The sequence below is a fragment of the Marmota marmota genome, unplaced genomic scaffold (genome assembly GCF_001458135.2).
Source record: "Marmota marmota marmota unplaced genomic scaffold, marMar, whole genome shotgun sequence".
Taxonomy (NCBI): domain Eukaryota; kingdom Metazoa; phylum Chordata; class Mammalia; order Rodentia; family Sciuridae; genus Marmota; species Marmota marmota.
In genome coordinates, this window is record NW_025999853.1 from 35,734,261 (window position 1) to 35,758,575 (window position 24,315).

Genomic DNA, 24,315 nt, shown 5'->3' on the forward strand with positions numbered 1-24,315 from the left:
AACTCTTTCTCATGTTTCCCCTCTATATATTTAGACCAAAGATTTCTGATCCATAATGAGTCCCATATAAGATGATGAATTAGCTTGAAATTTGATGTAATTTCCTATTAAAAGAACATCTTTGTTAGGTAGGAGACCGGCCCTGGCAAGGGACCACACCTTGGGGCTCTCACCTCCACCCAGGGCCCTGAGGACACTCCAACTGGAGTCCCTTCCTGTGAGGGCACGCTAGGCCATCTTGCTGTGCATGAGAAAGCTAAAGAACCACAAGGGAAATTCAAGACCAAGAAGGAAAGGTCCCCAGTCTTGGGCATGAGCAATAGCCCAAAGGCCTGAGGACTTAAGTTAACTTGTTGCTATTTAACATATCTTTAGCATTGGGGTTCGCTCCCTGTCTGTGAATTTTTTAAGGGAAAAATAAACTTACATATGGGCAATAGAAAAGAAATTATGTAAAATTCAGTTATCAATCAAGGTGTCAGTTAACCCCATATCCACCCAGGGGAAAGAGGGGAGTACTAGTGCAGCCCAATAAAAGCCACCTCTGCAGTGTAGACAGGACCTTTGGATGGTTGGCAGCTGGGCCCACTCTACTTCTCTCACTTCTCCCAAAACATTACTTTGCCTTTAAAATAAACCACTGCCTTGCTCACCAACCTCTCATGTCTGGCTCAATTCTTTGCTCAGGATACCAAGAACATGGATCCAGGATGCCCTGGGACCCCTATCAGCAATGTTGGAAATTGCTCAAATAAGTATTTTGGAATTACAAGTTTAAAAGCCACTTTGTCATCTTTTCTTTCTCTACCTCTTTTTGTCCCAACCACTTAAGCATTCAGAACTCTTACTACCTGCCAAATTCAGAATCAGTTTTTGTTTGTGTTTGGTGAGGGAATCAGAAGATGAAGTTCATTCACTCATTCAATATTCTTGGTGCATTCCCCCAGCCATTTCAAAATGCAGTTTTTTATTTGTTCACTTAGTGGCCTGACTTTATCTTTCATAGCAAGGATCACCAAAAATTTGTGGTGTATCATCCATCTTTGCCCAGAGTTGTCCAAACTCTGAGAACATGGACAACTGACCATTGATCTGGTCTGGTGCATGGCTGAGAGAGGAGACAATGGTTACAAACAAGTTCCCATGCAGTGACAAACAGTTCTAACAGGCATTTGTTTCCCTTCTCTGACTACACGTAAGCACACACTCATGCCAAGTTGAACTCAACAATCCAAAATGAAAATGCAACCATCTATGAATTTTGGTGCACAACTAATTGTGCTACTTTGGACAAATCACTTAATTTCTCTATGACTCAATTTCCACCTCTTTGGAATCACAGGTGATCTTTGTAGCCCTATGATTTTATTACTTCTGACCAGAGAAATGGGTTAAACACTTGAGAGGATAATTCACTTTATTCCAGCATGAAATACATAGTACCAAGAATTTATTCCCCAGTGTTTACTCTCTCCTCATATTCTTTCTGGAAGTATCCTCTTCAAAATACTTCAGGAAGCTTGCCACAACTGTTTCTACAAGGTCAATGCAACCTATATATCCTGTTTGTAAAATGTTTTCTTTTCTTACATTGTATAAATACTCATTCTCAAATCATTTCAACTACTGTGTTACCTCAACAATTTTTGAAATAGAATAATGAAACTTTTGTTACTGTAATAGGAAGTTTCCTACAACTCTGAGTTTATCTCGAATAATGCTGCAAAAACATTGATACGACTGAAAACAGAAACTGCTTCACTGCTATTTTCATTTTATCTAATGAACAGAGAATAGCTCAGATTCAAGGAAGAAAAGGTCATAAGCTAGAATCATAAGAGGGCGCCTTGTTACAAATTTTAGAAGATGCAGTTTGGTTAGGGATGCTAAGCAGGAATGTCAAAGCTACTTAAGACATTTAAACATATTACAATCTTTCAAACAATGAGGGTTATCTGCTATTGGGTTCCTTACAGTGTTTCACACATTAACACAGTAAGTTACAAGTAGGTATAGATATACAGAATTGCATGCTTACTAGCCAAGCCAAGACACAGAAAGTTATTGGTGTTATATGACATTGACTGAATTGCTTCTGCAACCCCAAAAGATCATGCTGGCAACAGCATTGGTTCCAGGCATCAAATCCCCAGATATTGGTTCATTTTGTTTAAGGCATCACACACTGTGTTCAAATCACTGCGGAGGTCCTGCACCACATTTTCAATACTTCTGGTGTCTTTCAGAATTTCAATACTCTGTGTGTAGGGATTGAAGTATACTGAGAAGGGACGGGTAATTGACTTTGCAAAGTCCCTGTAGAATAAACAGAAATAGAAGGATATGTGATCAACCCCTATTGGTACAAGAGATAGATAGAAGGAAGAAACAGAGCCAGAAAAACAAAAAGTTACTTTCTATAGATGGAAGAAAAGCAAGTTTACCTCATCTTTTCTTTGGCTTCTTCAAAACTTTCTGAAACAAAGTAGGCCTCCTGGAAGGTGGTGATAAGACATTCCTGTAAGCACGTTGTCTTTGGGTCAAAGGCTTTCACACAGGCCTTGTCAGAAAGAGCATGCTGCAAAACACACCACAAAGCCCATTAAACTCCATAAAAAGTCCTCCAAAGTGCCAAGACATCACACCTCTACAGCACATTTGATGGCGCAGTAATCCTACAGAACTGCCATGAAACACAACTCTCCTATTTGCAGGGAAAATTGGCATTGTGGGGGGCGCTGGGAGAAGGGGGGGCTTGGTGGATTGATTGGTTTGCTTTGATTTTTCAAGTCTGTTAGGTGCTGAGGGGAAAAAAATGAGACCATGGTATTATTTTATTTATCATCAGCCAAATTCTTACTGAAGGACAGTTCAGAGCTATATCCCAACAGAAATGGAATTTTAAATCTATGCTATGAATAGAAGCAGGGACAGCATAAACATGCTCCTAAATTTATTGCTATAAGCAATGTACTGAAATTTCACTTAAATGGCAGAAGTAATAATTACCTACGTGCAGAGGTAATTGGGACTCTCACTGAACTATTTGTGGACTCGTTGCTAGACGTTTTGAGGCCAGACCCTGTGTATCAACAGAGACTGGAGTGGGCCTGTATGTTTGAGGATGCTTACAAAGCATTCATTTACCTTCTATCACAGACAGCACAGCAATATACAGCAGACAAATATTGCCAGTTGGGGGAAAAAAAGCTAATATTAATAGTTATACTTATGCCCAAAGCAGGCATTAGGAAAACAAGAAAGCCATTGTAATTACTCCTTGAACCATCATTAGCTCTGTTCAGTTCCCTATATGACTGGCAAGAAGATCAGCAAGAAAATAAGAATGACCGTATCCTCCAGATAAATTCAGTGATGTTGAAAATTAGTGGCCATTTCCCACCACCTGCCTATTAATAAATGGATGGTTTTAAAGTGCATTGTACCTAAATAACCTTTGAGGAGCTTGTGAAAATGCAGATGCCCAGGCCTCAATTTCACTTGGTAGGTCAGATGAATTCCAGAAATATGCATTGGAAAGGCATCCAAGGTGACCCTGACATAAATGGCTGTGAAACATAGTTTGAGAAATACTTCCCTAGATTCTGTCCTCTTTTCAATTTAAGGGGTCAGTTAGTTAAGAGAGACAGGAGGGGGTTAACAGAAATTGCCTTGAACTAAGTGAGAAATCCGATGCTGTGGTGCAGGTGCTGCCTCTAACCGGGTAACCTTGGCAAATCATTTAACCTCCCAGGGCCTCCATTCCCTCTAGTGTAAATGAGAGGTTTGGGTGGATGATTCTAAAGATACTCTCTAATCCAGCCTCTGGATTTCACCCAAAGCACTTTTCTGCCTTCTTAATCTCTAACAGCTAAGATTTCCTGGAGAAATTCTGAAAATCCTTTCCTGATCAATATTCTTGGTGCATTCCCCCAGCCATTTCAAAATGCATGGAATGATTTACAGCCCTCTGTGAAGAAGGCTGTGGTTCCCTACATTTGAAAATGCAATTGAGAACCAAAGGACTGACACGTAAGAGAAGGGGCACACTGCTCTACCCTGCATGTGGTTCACTTTCCTGCAAAGTCCTGTTGTCCAGATCAATGCATATATGAATCATGGAATGCAGAGGGCCTCTCGAAGTGAACTCATTTTTTTGGCCCACAGAACAGCTTCATTATAAAGGAGAAGGTCACTACACCTGCAAATGCATTTGTGCTGGATTCAATGCTGCACAGTGAACATCAGGGGATTTTGGTTCCACATGACCAATAATTCTGTCCACATTTTAAAAACAACTTCACAGTTTCAAAAAACAAAATGTCCTTTGATGAGAGCTGTTGCTCCTCTGCAAAAGAATTGGCTTCCCATCATCTTGTCATGGTTTTCAGAATCAGAAACTACTTTCTTTGCAGCTGTACACAGTGGTTACATTTAACTGTAGTGCGTTGCTGTAATTATTCATTCACCCATCCACGCACAGATGGAAGGAGGGACCCTGGCTGACTCCGTGTCCTCAGACTTTTTATCTTTGCATTCAGAGGCAGACAGAGTGGTAGCAGAACAGGTTATAAGAACATTTAAGTCATGGCTCCTTGGGACATCACCACTGAGCCAAAGACTTCTTACTGGGTCAAAGACAAGCACAAAAAGAAGTGAAACTCATCTATTCATTGGGTCTCCAATACCTCCATAGGACATTAGCACCCTCAGTTGTCACTATGTGTAGAGGGGGCTTCCATGATGCATGTGTGCACAACAGACTGAAATCAGTATGGTTCTAGAAAAAAAAATCATCAGGTAACAATATCCTATTATGACCACATTCAGTCATTTCAGCAGGTAATGGGGATTAGAATAGATCCAACAAAAGACCCAGGGTGCCCTGCATCAGACTTCGAGAAGAATCAGTGGCTTCACAGCAAATACTTTGAGGCAAAGCCTATTAGGCAACATAGATTACCCTTGTTTGATACCATATTTAAATGGAAAAACTGAAAAAATAATTGTTTTAAGCACTCAAAAAATGCCATCTATTCTTAGAAGCCTGTTGTTTGTGATATACTGGTCACTTACCAGGGACCTCCCCTGCAGTTTATGGGACCAGTGCTCTTCCTTAACTAGCAATAAATATAGGGCTAATCCTGCTACCCATGGATTAGTCTGGAAAATGACAGAAGCCTAGAGTTAAGGGAGCAGCCAATGATTAGACCAACAACTGAGGTAGTGCCCACACCTGCAAATGGTCTCTTTTACCTAAATATGAGCTCTCCTGTGTGACAGCACCCCTACCACCCACGAGATATCATGTCTCTGAATACTACCAAATGACACAAGGAGTACAAGATAGAATCTGTGTCTCCCTTAATTCCAAACTCCCTTGTCCAATAGAGAGGCCCTACTGGGTTTGCTTCCTGATTCCTACCCATGTGTGTCTGTGAGCCACCTCAGTTTTGGTAAGCAGCTATTATGCCATCTCATCTACCTTCAGAGTGGGTCCTCTCTAAATACTGAGTCACACTACTTGATGCCCCTAACACTTCCTTCCTGAAGCGTTAAGCATCTAAATTCCTGAAGTCAGCAATAATCAACCCAACTTCCCCTGGAGAGAAGCTTTAGAATGCTGGCAGAATCCAGCTGACAGTCTTTTACTCTCAAGCCATTTGGAAACTGCAGGAGTGCTTGGGAGTCACCTTCTCCTCTCTGAACACTCTGCAAGGACTGTTTTTGGATTTATCTACAGTGCTAAAGACAAGGGCACAGGTCTGGAACATGTAAACCTGGATGCTATCCCACAGAAGCTAGGTGTATGACAGCAAATGAGTGAAACTACCTCAGTTTGGGCTGCACTCTCCACTTTGATAAACTGAGATGTTAGAGCTGCATGGATTCTGCAGCTCTTCTTGCAATATAATTTTAACAGGGTCTGTAAATATGCAGTACTTACACCACCTTCCAGCCAGTGTAATTGATCACAACAGCCTCTCCCACTGGGCCTGGGAATGGCCTTGCCACCCTTCCCCACATAGGTGGCCATTACCAATATAATCAGCTATAATGGACAAATTAAAGTTAATTTGTCACTCCAGACTATTAATTATAAAAAAATCTCTTTTCAACATCAAAATTTCCTAAAATTTAGTTGTTAGTAGACAATATTATACAGTGATTAAGAGAATAAGTCTTTAAGATAAAGAACTGAGGTTCAAATCTGGCTCCATCCCTTCCTGCCTTTATGACTTAAGACAATTTACTTAACTTCTATAGGCCCTTTCTAGTATTCATCTGAAAAATGGGAAAACTAGTGGTGTCTATAACCCAGAGTTGTGGCCAGAATTAAATGAGGTCATGTATGCAAAATGCCTACTTGGGAAGTACTCAATGTATTTAGGTATTATTGCTATTTAGTCCAAGGAAGAAGCTTGGCACACATCTATGTTCAGCCATACCTTTCACCATGTGTGCAGCCCCTCTCTCCAGGGAAGAAGCATGCCCCAGCCATGAGACTTCCAGGACCTAGTCTGTAAGAATACCAGCCCTGGGCTCGCTCATCAGACACCTGTCTTTGCAATGACTCAGAATTATTATCTCAACTATTCTAGATGTAAACCCTGTGATCCTCACTCTCTATATTAGGACTGGTTAAAGTTTGAAAAAAACTCAGGTGTGAAGTCAGGTTTATGGGTAGTTTGGGCCCTAGATTCCAAATAAGAATTCACAAACACTCCTACACTCACACCACAATCATCTTTTCCCACATCAGAACAACAAATAAATGTATCTGTGCATTGTGTGTATGTGTGCATGTGGTATTTTTTGAACCCCCCTCACAGGCTCATCCTTCAAGCCAGGCACAACATGCCATCGATATCCCTATTGCAAAGGCCAATGATGCATCCAACTTTTTTTTTTTTTTTTAAATCATCAATGCTTAGGTCATACCAGTTGGAATAAGCTGCATGGACAAAAGAACAACCAACCTCCTCTTCAAGCAACCCCTTTGTGAAGGCCAGAGACAGTTTCAGCTCCCATCCTCCATCATTTGCTCCTTACAGCACTAGGAGGGAGAAGAGGAGGCAGGAGACATCTGAACAGGATTAAGGAGTAGGGGCTCAGCAGCACAATCCCAACTCTGGCGATACCACTGACCTACTAGATGACCTCAGAGAAACTTCAAGCCTCTGGAGGCTCTTCTCCACAGCCTGGCAATAATTCTGACCACCTCCCAGAGTTGCTGGAAGTAGCAGTAAATACAAATGATTGTAATAAATAGAAAGCTGTTCTGAGAATGCTGATTAATAGCTATATAAAGGCAACACAATAAATTCACTTCACAAGGGCATCCTAAAACTAAAGCCAAAAGGCAATAATAATTACATTTGCTTAAACCACCAGCCTTGTCAAAACATGAAAAAGGAAAACAAATGTATTTATATGAAATATTCCAACAACTACTATGGGGTGGATGGTAAGACCACTTATAAAAAATAAAAATCTAATCTGCAGCCTGAAAAATATAAAGAAGTGAAAAAGAAATAGAATTGGCTCTTGCTTTTGAGATAGATTAGGTTTTTGAGATAAAACTCACAATTTATCAATTAGCATTCATTTCCTGAGCACCTAATGTGAACAAATTTCACTGCTGCTTCTCCAAAAGAATTGGGCTGAGATCTATATCCATCCTTTTCTTACAGGATTCCTACTTGATCCCATGTTCCTTGAAATATTGGACAATCAATTTTGTTTTTGTTGAATAAAATGAATGAATGAACAAGCAAATAAGAGATGAAAAATGATGCCTAGATTTATAGAGTTAGATCAACTCTAGGATATAGAGAAAAAGAGTGTGAAATAAAGGATACAAGCTAGATTGTGGGTAAATGGCAATCAATTATCCAATTTTCAACCTGTTTTTCAAAGTCAGCTTTTGAGACGACTTAATTCATGATTAACTGCTCTCTGCAGTGATGGAAGGTATGGAAAAGTCCCACCTTGACACACTTTTGGAGTGCCTGCCACAGATCAGATCTGTACAACACAGAGATGGAGGGGCAGGGAATAGTAGTTATGGTTATCAGATTTTTTTTTTAGCTCTTAAAAGATTTTCCATGTTTGTTTCATTTCTGTCTTTAAAGATAAAAAAATAAGACTTGTCCAAAAAATGAGAGAAAAATGAATGTTATCCCCCAAACTACAGAGGTAACACTTGGAAATATTTGGTCAGCTCTGAAGAGCACCATCTACGCCTCAGGGAAATTTTGGAAGTGTTACAGCACAAATTTTGGAAGTGTTCTGTTCTGGGACCAAAGGTGAGTACTTATGTGAAAGACTATGCCAAACCTCAAACAACTTAGCAGGATCCTACATTTGGGCAACAGTTGGCACAGCATAAAATATTTACTGCAAGAGGCATTCAAAACTGTAAGCATGTTTATACAGGAATTATGATAATACTTTTCATAAAGTTATCCCTATATTGGATCCAGAACCATCATTTATCCATTCAAATAAAAAAAAAATCAAAGTATTGAGAAGAGCTCTAAGAGGGCTCTGGGCATTTACAGAAGCTAGGCAGAGAGAGGGTGCTAAGGAAAGCATCTCATGTTATGCATTCTCTGTGAACAAGCAGAAGATATTCTTAGAGAAAGAATTTCTGAATTGTAAAAGTGGTCTGAAGTAGCAATCATAAGGATGTTCCAGTGTTGAAATTTGAGAATGGAAGAATGCTAACGACTAGAGGTGATGGACCAGAACGACTAGATGCATGGCGGACAATGCCCTTTGGTGTATGTATTTCTGGCTGATTTCCATTCCCAGACAATTCTGTCCACATCAATAGGAGCAAAAACAACAGATTCACCTCAGTGCTGCCTGCACATGCCTCATTAACCAGACCAGAAGACCCTGTCAAAAGTAGGGGGCCACGAGAGAGATTTGTTTCTTTTGTTTCTGGTATAATTTATAAACCATCTGAGGAGAATGTAAATAGGTCTTGAGCTGCATCATTTTCTCACTAACACTTTTTGCAGAGAAATCAAAAAACACCCTGTAAAAGACATGAGCTTATGGAGAGATATAATATCATCCTATTGACTGGGGTTTGGGGGGCCAGTGTGCTGAAATTAACCCCAAATGGATTTTTCATTAAAATTTGATCTTTAAAAAAATTACTTCAAGTGTTTATTGTTGTAATTGTTGTTGTTGTTATGTGTGTGTGTGTTAATGTTGACCATTATCCTCTATTCCAGTCATGCTGAGCCTCAGTTCCCCAACTGGGCCAGGCTTAGACCAGCGTCCAGGGCACACATTCTATTGTCCACTGTTTGATCTGTGCACATCGTCCTTTCCTTACTCACCCTTCCCATCCCTCAAGAATCAGCTTGGGTAGCAGGGTCCTTGTCAGGAAGCTCCCTCAGGCATGGCCTAAAATGTACCAGGCACATTTGTCACCTTTTTTTATTATCCGGTTTGTGGGTTATCTCTGGCACTAGAAGTCGACCCCCGAATAGCCAGGCTCCCAGGCAGCATAGCCTGGTGGTTAAGAGCTCAGTTCTTGGGGGCCTCGACGGTCTGCATTTGAGTCCAGCTTCAACACTTACTAGCTATGTGACCTTAGACAAATCCCTTAATGTCTTTATGCCTCAGTTTTCTCATTTGCAGTTTTCTCATCTGTGATAATAACACCACCTGTCTCACTGGGTTATTATGAGGATCAAGTGGATTAATATGGCTAAAGTACCCAAAACACTAAGGTCTATTTAAGGGTTTATTAAGGTTGTTGTGCTATTTTCTTCCTATTCTTCTTCTCCATCATTATTATTTGTCTTTTCATCCCAAGTGTCTGACACAGTACAAGGTACATTGTAAGTGCTCAATCAAGCTTTTGAAGAATTAATGAAGGAATGGAGTCATGGAATGAGCAAACTTGGTAAAACTGCAGTGAAACTGCATCTTTTAAGAATACAACCAACTGAGGCTGGGGTTGTAGCTCAGTGGGAGAGCACTTACCCAGCATGTGTGAGGCATTGGGTTCAATTCTTAGCACCATATATAAATAAGTAAAATAAAGGTCCCTCAACAACTAAAAGATAATAATAATACAACCAACCAAAAAGTTCCAATAATAATATATTTTCCCAACTATATTATGTAAGAATAACCAATCTCAAAATAAAAACCCTAGGATAGTACATAACCTGATCTTGGTCTAAATAATCAAAGTAATATTGAATTAATTTCTAGCACCATTTCCAGATTGTATATAATATTACATTCTAAATTCATCAAAACTTGCTATCCCCCAGTGATGCATAGATAGCAATTCTTAAATTACCAAACTATTAATATCAGAATGCCCCAAGCCCCATAATTTCTGAATAAATGATCATTTTACTATATTTTAAGGCAAAAATAGCATTCTCTAGGCATCTCTAACATATATTAGACTCCTCTTTGACAATATCCTTAGTTTTTTTTCAAATTGTATGTACACAAGTGTTTTAATATCCATTAATTTTGAATTAATGTACATAAAAGAAACTGAAATAACCTAAAACCCCCTTTAGAAAGAAGATGATGGGGAGTCTATGGGAACAATGGAGGTGACAGAAATCAGTGTAGCCAAGCCACCCTCACAAGTGAATTTCAATCAGTAGGATCACTGCTAGGTCATTGCCCACTTTTCAGCACTAAATTTAGGCCAGCCATTTGTTACCAAACACTTGAGGATACATTTATCCTTCCTGTTGATTTGTACACATAGCTGTTCATCCATTTGAGTCACACCAGAAACCCAGAAAGGCATGACCCACTTTCAGAAGTGCAAAAAGTTAGGTCAGCACCCACATCTGAGGTGCCAAATCCTCTATATTAAATATGTATGGGGTATCTGTGAGTAGAAATGCTCAGACAAACAAATCAATATTTTCCATGACCTTGAACCAGTTTGCTTGGGAAGGATATTTTCATTCACAGCTTCATACCTGTAATTCTCCAATGGAGGAAAGCAGTCCTGCTCCATATGCCCGCAGTTGCCCTTCTTGCTTACAAAGGCCAAACTCAATTGTGAAGAAATAGCACTGGAAAAAAAAAAATAGACACACATCCAGTGAATTGGTCAACAAGTTCCTCAGTAGAATAAAATGGCACCCAAAGTAAACTGGTTGCACTGTACATAATTTCTTCAATGTTATCAACTTAAAAACATTTAAAACAACATTTATCGAAATCTACTCTCTTGTTTAATGAATAATCCTTCCATAAATTTAAATTATATGGGTAAAGTATTAAGATACTTCATACTTCCTAGATTCAGAAACCCCATAGGTCAAATCCTATCCTATGCAATAATTTTAAAAATAAAAGCACAGATTTAGAAATAAATTACTATCACAGTGGTAACACCATAAGAAAATGTCACTATATTTACCAACCTGAATTCCAATGACATAAAAAAGTTCATGCAAATGTGGAAAAAATTGCTTGGAATCCAATCATCTCGAACTGATTTTTGTAATGTGTTTATTCATTCAACAAACTTATTGAATACCTATTAGGTGCCAATGCTTGCTAAAGAGTTGTGATAAAAAAAAAAAGAGAGAGAGACCAAGAAAGCAAGAATATGCCTACCAGATTATCATAACCACAACTTTGGTGTGTGTTTTATTAAGATCTTAAATGTATAGCTATGTATGCATATGTATATGCATGTGTGGATTCATATGTGTGTGTGTGTGTGTATAATGACCTTAGATGTATCAAAATCAAGTACTACAGCTTCCCCAGGATATTAAAACTTGCAATCACTTCTGTTGGATTTATAAAATCAACCTAGACAAAGAAATTTCTGCACAGCCAACAGATGCTATTGAGAGGGTCTACAAACACACTACTTTTGCTCTGACATATAAGTGAGAAGCTGACAATGAGCAATAAAAGCTGCATCAGATTAACACTGTCCTGCATTAGTGACAACCGAGCACTGAAGGTGTTGAGAAAGAGGATTTCAACACTCCTGAGAAGGGGCAGAAAATAGTATTTGTAGCACATAGCAGTTTGTTCTATTTTCATGTGGAGGTTAAGATGTCCCACAGTTTAAGAAGGCATTATTTATTTTTTAGTGTGAGGATGACCTCTGAAGTTGAGTGGTCTAAAACAGGAAAACTAGAATCTCATGGCACCTTCTTAGTGTGCCTTTGGCTGATTTCCCTAATTTATACTGCCTTTATAGCCCATGACATGACATCCTTAAAGATTTAACATTGAATATAAAAGAGTTTGTGGGGGGAAAAAAATGTGCTGTCATTCAAAAGCATCCCAAATACACATATGGAGCCAGCTACAGGAGCATTTAGGTCAGCTATTAAGTGCATTTTTAATTTTACTTATGCTACATCAATGCATACATAATTCATGGTCATGGCTATTATCCAAATCAAAACAAGCAGAGACAGCCTCTGAGAAAATCTGGTGTGTTGTTCACAGTTTTCACAGAGATTTGGCCTCCCACCCTATTTTACAGCAGGAATTAAAAGGTCTATGTCAATTCGACTAAAGATTCAAAAGTCAATCTATCATCCAGTGTGTAGTTAATATGATTCTAGCATCAGAGCAACCTAGAGGGAAGAACCACCGTGCATCTTCCTTCCCGTGGTGTAGACTGTGCTCTCACCCTTACATCATCTGGGAGTCCTTCCAGAAACTCTGACCTCACACAGCTCCATCTGCTTGCTCTCCAACTACCTTTCCCTTTGGTTTCCTGTGCTCCTTGACCAAAGAAAGCCCCTAGATGCTGCTTCTGCAGCCCTTTGTCCTCAGAGAATGAGAACTTTTGCTTGGAGATAGTTTTCCATTTGCAGCTCCATGTGTGACTGACAGATAATGAGAAATAGTAAATTGCACCTGAAACTCAAGTGTTGGCAAAATTTGAATTATGAACTTGTTCAGGGTAGTTTTCTTTCTGTTTTCGATACCGGTGAAGACCTTGATTAGATCACTAATTAGGAGGAAGGAGCAACCACACATTTCTACTATTTGGTTTTATATGTGAAGCTGGCTTAGAGTTGAACTAGCTGACCTCTTGAGGACCCTTCAGAATTTGAGGATAACTAATTGCTTCTTGAAAATTTAAGAAAATAGAGTTTATTTTCCTCTGAGAACTCTCCAGATGTGGATATATAATATACTCCCTAGAGATTTACCAAACAAATATCCTAGCAATTATAAAAAAATAAAAATAAAGAGTGAAAACATATTCTGAGCCTTGTTTGAAAAAAAAAAAAAAAACCTGCAAAAGAGAATTGCCAATTCTTGGCTGCTGGTGTCTTTTAAACATAAACAAATAATACCAAAAGTAGCACCTCCCAAATTGAAGGGTACCTTTCATCAGCACTGATGTTCATGAATTCCAAATTTTATATGTCACTAATAATATATAATTATTTATAAATATTTTACTTGAGTATAATTATATACAATCATTAACTGAAAACCAAAACAGGAATGATAGATCGGACCTCTTCCACAGAAGAAAAGCAGAGTCATTTACACACACACAGTCATTAAAGCGAAGGAAGTCTGAGTGACAATCTGAAATCCAAACACTGCTGTGGAACATGGCTGGGGTAGTGCTCTTAGGAAAAGGAGATAGGTCGCCCAATGCTGCCATCTTCAGATCACTTCTGGTAGTGCATCATTCTTGAAAAGGTTTCAGATGGACAGTGATAAAAGTCTGAAGGAACCAAGTCCCCAGGCATGACAGGACACCAATGAAGTACACAACGGTCCCTTGTGGTGATTCACAAAATCACACCATGCAACACCCTTTTTATGTTTGGTGCTAGGTGCCTGAAGCTCTTGCTAACGTCACATATTCCAATTAAATGTCCAAATTTGTCAAGGAACTTTTGATGGGATACGAATATACTCTTTCAGTTTGCCTCTTGATGGGAGATTTTACCTCCTGCCTCTCATACTCCCTGCATCCTTTGAAATAATTACATAAATTCTGCCCAAAAGTCATTGTAGGTACAAAAATTGGATTTAAATGGCACTATAAACTACTAGGAGAAAGCTCAAGTATGATTTTTTTTACCTTCTCCAGAAAATTTGGCTTAAACATGTCATTTAATAGATACCCAAGTGAGTAAATTAGTGATATATTTTCTCTGTCACCTTTCCTAAAAACTTGATCTTACATATTGGTAACATATATCTTTAAGTGGTAATATGCATCATTGTATACCTAGAATTCCATTTTTCACATATCTTGCACAAGGGCAGGAAGCAAGAAGTTGAAAGAGTGACTGAAATGTATTAACATAACAAAAAGTTATATGTTGGAGCTGGGGTTGTGGTTCAGTGGTAGAGCACTTGCCTTATATGTTTGAGGCACTGGGTTTGATTCTCAACACCACATATGAATAAAATAAAGGTCCATCAACAAAACAAAAGATAGTCACTGGTTTAAAAAAGTTATATGATATATTTGTGGCTTTTCTTATAAGAGAACTCCTCAGGCCCTTCTTTAGATCCTATTTATCCTTACATGCTATCTTACTACACACTTGTGACAGAGCAGTTCTTGTTATTTCCTTTGTATAGTGGTAACACTGAAGCTCAAATTTTAAATGATTTGCTCAGATCCCACAACTAAGGGTTAGCAGAGTTAGGAATTAAACTCAGGTTTCCAACTGCTAATCCAGCATTCTTTGCCATTAGTGATTGGCTGTTACTGGTCCAGAATGCAATCACACTTGCAAAGTAGTTCCTGTTGTTGAAATCTGAAATCGTTCCAGAAGGGGTGTAAATAGCTATAACCCCACTCCTCAAGTGCCCCTGGCAACCCACGCTTCCCTGACCCACTTCTGGATTCTGCCTCTCACACCAGTCCACCACCACCACTACTTCTTTATGATCTAGCAAATAAAGGCTCAATGCCTGTAGAACTGGGACCTCCAGGACACTGCTCCAACACCTGTGTAACAAGCGTTTGTTCTATTAGATGCCCATGTCATAACAAAAGGATAAATCCCAGAAAGGAAGAATGCCACTCAAAGCTGTTCTAACATCGGGGTCTAAAGCTCTGGTCACTGTAGATAAAAACACATAAAAGGGACTCGGTGTCTCACAGCCTCCCTTTCACAGAGTTTTTGGTAAGATTCTCCATCCTCGAACAAATAGCATGTCAAAGTATACATTTGCAAAGTTGTTGAAAAGGTAGAGACTTTCAAGTTCCCCATCTACCACCCACCTCCAGCTACTAATCTGAAGTTTAGTTACATCAAAATTTCCGTTTATAAACAATGAGTGTTTTTCTAAGTTTAGCCAAGATTCCTTAATCTTGATTAAATTGCCAATGATCATAGTATTGGAACAAGAATGATGTTTGATGGCTAAGCAGGAATCTTTAGAATAGAAATATTAAGGCAATCGAAATAAACATTGGGAACCAAAGTGAAAATGAAGGCTGCATTGCTAGAGCCACATGGGGTTCACTGACTCTGAAACAGCCACACCTGTGCCCCATCACTCAAACAAAACTTCCCACCAGACATCAGTCTTTGCTGCTTTTTCTTCAAGCATTTAAACTCCAACTATTCCCAAGAGTTGTACTTAAAGCCAAATCACACTAAGGTGTCTATGCCTGCCCCAATGCTTTGATTTGCAAAACAAAGGTCCAGAGTGGAAAAATTTTTTCTGGGTCTGAACCTCAAGAGAGCAGAAAGGTGGTTTTTGCATGCTTCAACATTTTACCATACATGTTGCCATTATCTAACTAGTGCCATATCAAATATGAGTGCAAAAGTGGTAGAAACAGGGCTGGGAAACGTGAGGTCTGATCCAGGGCTCTAGTCCCCAGTCAACACTGTTCCTCCACAGTCCTGGGACCACAGCAGCTCTACAATCTCAGGCCACTTATTCCATGCCTTTGAAGCCCCATCTGGCCCTTAGCAAAATGAAGCCACTCCTCAAATGTTCACAGATTTAAGAATAATCTTTGTACAAATTCCAAGTTCAGTGGCCAAATGCCTTGTGGCACTGTAGTTATATCCAGGTTTCTATTCTCCTATTTTACCATATTCTCTCCTTGAGTCTCTAAATGAAAACCACCATAACTCTCAGAAGGTCACAAACGTCATTTTAAATATTATATTTGTTGGGGGGATAAGGGTATAGCTCAGTGGTAGAGCACGTGCATGGCTTAGCATGTGCAAGGCCCTGAGTTCATCCCTAGCATCAAAAAAATTTTATATTTGTTAAATTCTTCTAAGTTCTAGCTGCAATTACAAATGTGGCTAAAGAGACCATCTCTATGCTTAAAAAGGCACAATATGGACATAGAGAGACGACAAATAAAAATAACAAAGAATTCTGGTTTTAATCCTACCATAAGGGTCTCACTCTGTCTAAATTGTGTTTACTTGTCTGTCTCAGGACAGGAAGAATTTGAACCTTGTATTGGACTTAGAAGAATTAATGGGATCTTAGCCAGGCTACAGGAAAACAAGCTCCTTGAAAGAGTGACTGGGTCCAGGTTGCTGGGGGTGCAGGTGGGATGGGGGGTGCTTAAGGGAAATATGTGTCATCGGAAGGTAGATATGGGTCAAATTACTGCGTACCAGGTCATGGGCTCCAGCCGAAACTGCCTTTTCTGCCAGTGACCCTTCTCAAACCAGGATAGAGCAACACAAGTGGAGAAAAAGAGAAGGGAAGGGATCCCAGTAACGTCTTGTCAGATAGAAAATGACGCCCCTGACTTGCGAAAACAACGCACATTGTCTAGGTTACAACAGCCATCGAAGGAATTAAAATGTAAAGTCCTAAACTCTGAGGAAACATTATGGCAAACCTTGTGGAAAATTGGTCATCAAATATAAGAGGAACATTTGTAGGGGAGAAAAAAGAGTGTCAGCAGAAAACAACTTTTATTGAAGAACACGTCGACATAGGCGGATTTTCAACAGCCCTGCGTCAGTCTGAATTTTTCTGTGTGCTCCTTGACTACTGCTGCCTGTATTTTTTTGTTGCAGTGGTTACTTTGAAAAATAAATGCATGGTTTAAGCGCCCTCTGGCCATATAAGTTTTATTGCCCATTCTTCAGCTTATCTTTTGGGCATTTTCGAATTCAAAGGCCACATGACTTGTTTTTACTTAATACTTAGCAGTCCCCACACCAGGCTCTAATGGTATTTTCCAAACTGAAAATGAAGAGGAGGAGGAAGAAAGAAAAATTCCCCATCCTCTTCCTCCCACTCATAAACTAAGAGGAGTGCCATGCATTCATTGAACATCAGTACCACCGAAGGAACTGGTCCCCCTAAAACTCCAGCAAGATCCATCCAGGATACTCCCATCCCCCTGCCAGATCACCATGGCCATGTGGCAGCCCAATGACAAACCTTCACTGTCCCACTACCCTAGAGAGAAGGTCCAAACTTCTGCATATTGCAGAAAACACCCTCCATGATCCAGCCCCTGCCTTCTCCAGGGTCTAGATCCTCATCTCTCCATCTTCTTCCTCCCTACTCACCTCCCATCACAGAACTGGTGGGGACAGCACAGATTGACCTTGCTCTCTTCCATCTGGGTTCTCCCTGAATGGAATGCTCTTGTCATGATCTAATTCCTGTGGGTCTCCCAGATTAGGTAGCACTGTTGGATTCATGCTGAAATTGCCATCCTTCTAACCTGTCCCCTCCACCAAACACTGAACTTCCTAAAATCAGGGACAGGGCCTGACTTGGCTTGTTTGTTTGCTATTGTCATAGTTTAATGTCTGGTCTCTACCACCTGCCTGACATGTAGCAGACCCTCAGCAAATATGGAAGGAAGGAATGGAGGGATGGAGGGAGGGGCATAAGCCAGAAGAGTTCCCCAGTAGGTCATGCCAATAGAGTCAGGGACAGCCTGGGTCAGTAATCACTAATCTCAGCCAATTTTTCCAATATTACAGACGTTAAAAAGATGAAAACTCCTCTACATTCGTCATCAAATGGGTTTTCACTTACAGGTTCAGAAATAGATCTGTTCCTTGGCCTTCCTCTATGCTCCCTTCAAGGACAGCCAACAGCCCTCCATGTCAGAAAGGAAGGAAGGAGTGGGCTTCCTTGCCACAGTCAAGCCCGGCACCTTGCAGGCCCTCAGGATCATGGACGCAGGTTGACTGGCAGGTATCTCCTACAGAAGCTCAGCAGCCTCGTGGTTAAGTGGCTTCAGGCTTCCTCATTACAAGCAGCAACTCTGAAAACTCATTGATTCTGACATCTGATTCATCATCCAAAAATGTCAGGGGGAAAGTTTTTCAGTTTGCTGTTTCTGAAGATTGCAGCCAACTGAAGCTTAGCCAGGGAAAATGCTAACTGTGCTTGGTCAAGGTATGGAGGAGTTTGTGATGTGACAGATTCAAGCACTGAAGTGCCTCACAGCCCAGACTGCTCAGAATTAAAACTATGAGGAATTTATATAAGTATCACCACCCAGACCTTCAGTTAGCAGATGATGACACACAAGATCAAACAGATATTTTCTTCTGGAGATTAATCTGTAAGATGTCTATCCAGCCAATTCTGTTTTCCACAAAATTCCACAGCTCTTTCAAATAGGTATTATGAATACAAATAGGCTTCTCTTTATGCCTTCTAGACCAGCAGGTATTTCAAGTTTCACAAATCAAAAGCTAGTTTTATATTCAGTAGTATTACTCCTTGAACCCCAGATCCAGTTCATGAGCCTCAATGTAGCATCTCCATAACAAAGTGATTCACAAAGTATGGTTCTTCTTTTAAAGCAATTTCATCTTTTTCAAAATGTCCCTTCGCTGATCTTATTATACAACTAGCTACCTTGAAATGGCCGAACTCCACTATGAAGACGTACACACACACCCCTCATTTTCATACCAGCTGCATGGATCAGCATTCCGTTTCTATATGTGTTTAATCCATTTTGTGCAGAAGACCTACTTAAGCAAATGCTACAGGTTTGGAAGTGTCCAAGAGCTGACTTTTATAACCTAAGCAGTTCTGGGTTCCTTGAAGGAGAAGAAAACTGATGAGCATATTCTCAACCATTCATCGTTGAGCCTGCCCTGAAATGTTCTGCATCAAATCACACATTCTCCCCAGATGTGGTGATTTTAAAGGTCAGCTCTCCAACGCTCGTATGAAAAATGAGATTTTTACTGACTTCCAAGTGAGCTGTGGGTCGTCACCACTGCCTTTAGAGGGTCGTTTTATTTTTATCCCTGCATTACTAAAAGCAACACCCTCCTAGACATGAGGGCTAAAGAGCTTCCACTTTCTCACCTATTTCTTTCTAGGCAAGACTGGGAATCCTGGACGATGATTATATATCTGAGAACTGACAAGAAAGGTATGTTTAGTGGTGAGAGCCATTCTTGCTGCTCCATTACACTGAGCAGCTTTCTATTTTAAGTTTTTATTAATGAAGTCGTGTTTCTTTCCTAGTCACTAACCGTCACCACTACCATCATCATCTCTCCCACTCGACACCAACTATCTGTATGTGTAAATGGGGCTGAAAAGATATACCTGTGAAGTGGGGTCCTTGTCACAATGAGGGTTTACAGGTAATTGAAACTCTAGCAGGCATTTAAGTTCAGCCGAGCTTCCCTATCTCTAATCATCATCACTGCCAGTTATTGAAGCCTACACTCCACCAGACACAGTATTAAGCACTTTACATCTTACAACCCTGAGAGGTAGGCACTGGGAAGGTAATGGAGCATGGGAGTTTGAGCACATTGACTTTGGACTGAGAGACCAAAGTTCAAGGGCAGGCTCTGCCATTTACTTGGTCCTGGGAAATCATTTAACCATTCTGATTTAACCATTTAACCACTTTCTTTGCAAAGTAAAGAAAATGAAATAAATACTACCTTTTACTGAACGCTTACTATGTGCCATTTTACAGATGGGGAAACTAAGACAGGTCCAGTAACTTCAGCAAGCTTAGGGACATTAGAGCTGGACTGGAAGCAGGTGTGTAGGCCTGCACTATAGCATATGGTTTGCACTATAGTCCGCTATCCTCCTCCTGTTCCCAGAATGACTGAACACTACCAGACCCCAGAATTGAGTCCTTGACAGCTGAGTTCACTGTGCCATGGCAGATAAGGGTGTGTTTAGCTTGCTACAGTCATCCTCCATGGCTTGCCCTGGGGGAGGTGCCCTCCTTTCTTTGGTTATCTCTGGGTCAGCTAAGTAACACAGCACAGGCCTGCAAGGAGTCAGCCAGAAGTGCACACTACATGCCAGTCATAAAAGGAAGCCAAAGTCCTCTGAGTGTTACTAGAGGGAAGCAGTACTGCAATGAGCATAGCTCAAGTGAGCTCAGACAACAACAAATGAGGGTAGGTTAGAAATACAACACACTGTTTCTTATTAAAAAGTCATATTACAAGTACAGAACTAAATATAAGATAGATAGTCTTACTTTAAACAACAATACATACTTACATTTGATTTAGATGCATTACTTGATAGGCACAAAATTAACTCTGACTGATGAGAATTCACGAGATGATAAAGAATGGCACAACTTGAAATATTTCCAGTGTCCCATGACAAGCTATTTTGCCAAACTTACTCTCTGGCTCTGGCTACCAAGAGAGTGGTGTGTTTGCTGCTGCCTAGAACAGCAATCTCTCTGTTCACCTTCCCCTCCCCTAATCAGTAACGCCCCTTAATCAGTGGGTAGGGGGAAGGCAGGTAACTGAGATGATATTCCACTTCCCACCTGAGGATCATGAAGCCCATCTAATGGGAAAACAGCAACTCAGCTCCAGCCAATTGTCCCCTTGTGTAAAGGCAATCTGACTGCCACGGAGGCTGGTCTTATTAAGAAAAGCCAGGAATGAGGAACAGTTGTGTGATATCCTCTGATGAGTAAATGTAGACATCGTTTAAAAATTTAAGCAAGATGCAAGCTAAATTAGGGATGTATTTATTTATATTTTCCTGGATTACAAATCAGCATCTTCCTGTCTGCTACACCTTTTCTAAGGAGCAGCATCCAGGGTCCCTTTCCTCACCTATTATAGATTCGACTTTTTTATCTTGGAAGAATTAAGTCTTCTTAATTAGATTTGAGAAAGGAAAAAGTAAACAACCAAAAAAATGAAAAAGCTTGCATGATAGCTAAACATTTAAATGTCTCTAACATAAGCCATTTTAAGGCACTTCCCCTTGTTTTGTTATAGAGAACGTTTAAACCTTGTTAGTTGGACACCAACACAGGACCCCTGTGTACAAACATGGAGTCTTATCCAAAATGCATCAAAACTAGAGCAAACGACCTGTTTGGGCACTCTGCCAAGAGCTTCCTTGCATACTCTTATGTTAATTCAACCCTCTTACAGCCCAACTGCAGTACCTGGCTTGAGTTAGCAGAAGCTTGAGCTCATGAGGAACGGCAGCCAAGATTTGAAACCCCAAATTTATTGCGTTGTTTAGTTATTAAGGGAGGGCTGCATGTATCAATGAACAGCATCACTCCTAATCTGCTTGAGAAGTTTAGTCAGGAATTCATATTTCATGGGCTCTCCCTGGCACAAACAATATTTTCTCATTTATTTTCCTAAGCTGTTTCCTGCGACTTGCCTCTCTCTACGTTCACTCAGGGGAGGTGTGCTATTAAGTCAGGGGAGGCCTCCTCCATCTCCAGGGAGCAACTTGACATCTTCTAGGGAGGCCTTACTTCTATTATTTATAGATAAAACACTTTACATTGCAAAGTAGCACGCTATCTCCATCTAAAACCCCTTTGTAAAATAAATTGCACAGTCTGCATTTCAGATAGGAAAACCTGAGATGTCGAAAGTTAGAGAATTACCAAGGTCACACAGGAAAGTAGAAACTCTCCAGGGGCCTTTCCTGTACGCAAGTACTGATATGGTCAACTAGATGTCTAAGAGTTCCATCATGCGAAATACGCTAACTGGCATTTTTTAACACTTAGCACTGTGCTAAGCAGCTTCATTATTGCATTATCTCATCGATTCTCACAACAGCTCCATAAGATTAGATAGTATTATTTGTCTCATTTCAAAAGTGATGAGACTTGGGCATAAAGAGATTAAACTTGTCTAAAGTCACTGACAAAGATTCTCTCCTTGCCCAAACTAGTCAGTTTCCCCTGGGCTCCTTTTCAGCTGATCTTAACTTTGGGACTTTCATGCTCATCTCTGCATTGTCCAATTGTAGCAAGAATACTGCTAAGTCAGTTTAGCCAGAATCCCCCATGCTTGATATCTGATTACCTTCAGTGTCTAATCAGGTTCCTGATGCCCCACCCATCTCCCAGTGATGTATGACATCCTGGCCTCCCTTCAGCATGAGTCCTCTTAGGTCAGCTTAGTTAGGATCCCTCCTTACCTCTCACGGTTCCTTCAGTAATTCTCCATGCACTGACCACCCCCCACCCCATCCCACTCCTTGGTTACAAATTCCCACATTTCTTTGTTAGCAGCTGAGTCCAATCTCTCTCCTCTATTGCAAATCCCCATTGCAGCAGTCCCTTTATCTGTCCTGATGATCCTGAGTCAAGTTTGCCTTACCATTTTTTAGCCAATGTCATGAATAATTTTTACTCACCTAATTTTTATCACCTAGCCAGTCAGTAACAGAGCCTGGATATGAACCTAGGTAATTTGATCCCAAAATCTGCGCTCTGAATCACTCTGAATCACTCACCACACAATACTGCCTCTCATGCCAGTCCCAAACAGCCCAGGCCCAGGAAAACTACATAGTCTACTATAGTAGGGTTCACTGTTTGCTATGGATTCCAGTTTCCCTCTTACTCCGGAGCAGTAGGAGTATTTGGGAGCAAATGTTATGGGGAAGCTTTAGAATACTATTGCTACTGGCAGATGTCTACGATCTTACTCAAAAAGAGAACAATAGGAGAGGGTGAATAATGAGGTGACTGGACAAAAGTAGCACTCACTAATGGGGACAAGACTAATGCAAGATGTGGAGGTTGAGGAACATGTATGGAAACCAATTGCTTAAGAAAAATGTGGTGTCTGTTGATTTTTTTTTTCTGAGAAAAAGAAGGAAAAGCAAACAAAACTCATTAGCCACATCTGACGTTCATTGAAACACTGTAGCTTAACTGAGTGAGACTCATAAACCCTGTATTTCTAGACTATTTCCAATTTATCCTTTCTTCTGTGGATATAAAAGATAAAGTCTCTCCTGACAGCACAGTGTTTGATAAATGGATGAACACCTCGTTACGCCCTTTTCCAAAGCCAGGATTCCCTTTCACGAAGTCCTTATTCGATGGGTCAAAATGACTTTTCAGAAAAACTTGAAGGCTATATGCCAAAATGTTAAGAATGGTTATTGCTGCTGTGATATTATAAATGTTCTTTACTTTCTTTTTCTTCCTTATCCATTTTTCAGAATTTTCTATAATGAGTATGTGTCAGTTTTATAATAAGAAGGAAAAACAATAGTGTCTGTAAAGACTTTTCAACAGAGGAGTCCCTAAGTCAGGGGATGATTTTTTTATGTAAAGGACAGACTTTTAGACCCTGAAAAGAATGATGTGCTCCCCCGTCTCCCAAGTGATTTATTCCTCCCAACCCTAACAGCATTTCTTACTTACACCTAGTCTGGATTTCATCTCTCAAATTGATGGAATTTCCATTTTTCTGGAAGACCTTTCCCCAGTGTGAACTGTGCCCACCAGAAATATTCCAGAAATGCCCATCCCTACAGTAATGAGCACATAAAACTCCAAGCAAATTGTAATATTTCTAAGAAGAGAGCAAAGAGATTTTTAATCACTGTGTGTTCAGTCTCATGTCACGTTTCGTATTATGCTACCATTCATTGTGGAGGCTCATAATGTACAGTAATACATTTTACATCTACTAAATGTATTCTGGGTTTTTATATCCCAGTTCAGAAGAATAGCTTTGGAAATCCTTTTGACTCCTTTATTTGAAAACTACATTTGTGGAATAGGGTAATTAAATTCCTATAGTTTGATATAACATTACCTCTGCTATTCTAGCTCATAAAAAATCCCAACCATCCTCTTTCTGCTTTTGCTAGAAATGGAATTGCATCACAGAAATTTCTGTTAATACAAGTTAAGATTTTGAGAGCCTACCCCATTGTAGTTAAACCAGAAAACTCTTTTCTTTTGTACATCTTCATGGAAATTAAAATGACTACAGAAATCATCTGTGCCTGATGAATGCATCCTAGCTTGCTTTGAGAAGAAAAAGTAAGCAGGTTTCAACGTCAGGACTTTTAAGTCTTCGGAAGGTCTGGAGAATT

At 40.0% G+C, this 24,315-nt stretch overlaps 1 protein-coding gene across 1 annotated transcript in view; it reads right to left on the reverse strand.

The window, feature by feature from the left end:
• Window positions 1–497: 497 nt before the first annotated feature.
• Tph2 (tryptophan hydroxylase 2) overlaps window positions 498–24,315 on the reverse strand; it is a 99,511-nt gene continuing 75,693 nt past the window's right edge. Inside the window, exons 9-11 of the mRNA XM_015482992.2 lie at window positions 10,983–11,078; window positions 2,445–2,578; window positions 498–2,316 (exon numbers count right to left, since the gene is read on the reverse strand). Of these exons, the coding sequence (XP_015338478.1) occupies window positions 2,142–2,316; window positions 2,445–2,578; window positions 10,983–11,078 (405 nt within the window). The 3' untranslated portion in view covers window positions 498–2,141. The remainder of the gene's footprint in view (window positions 2,317–2,444; window positions 2,579–10,982; window positions 11,079–24,315) is intronic.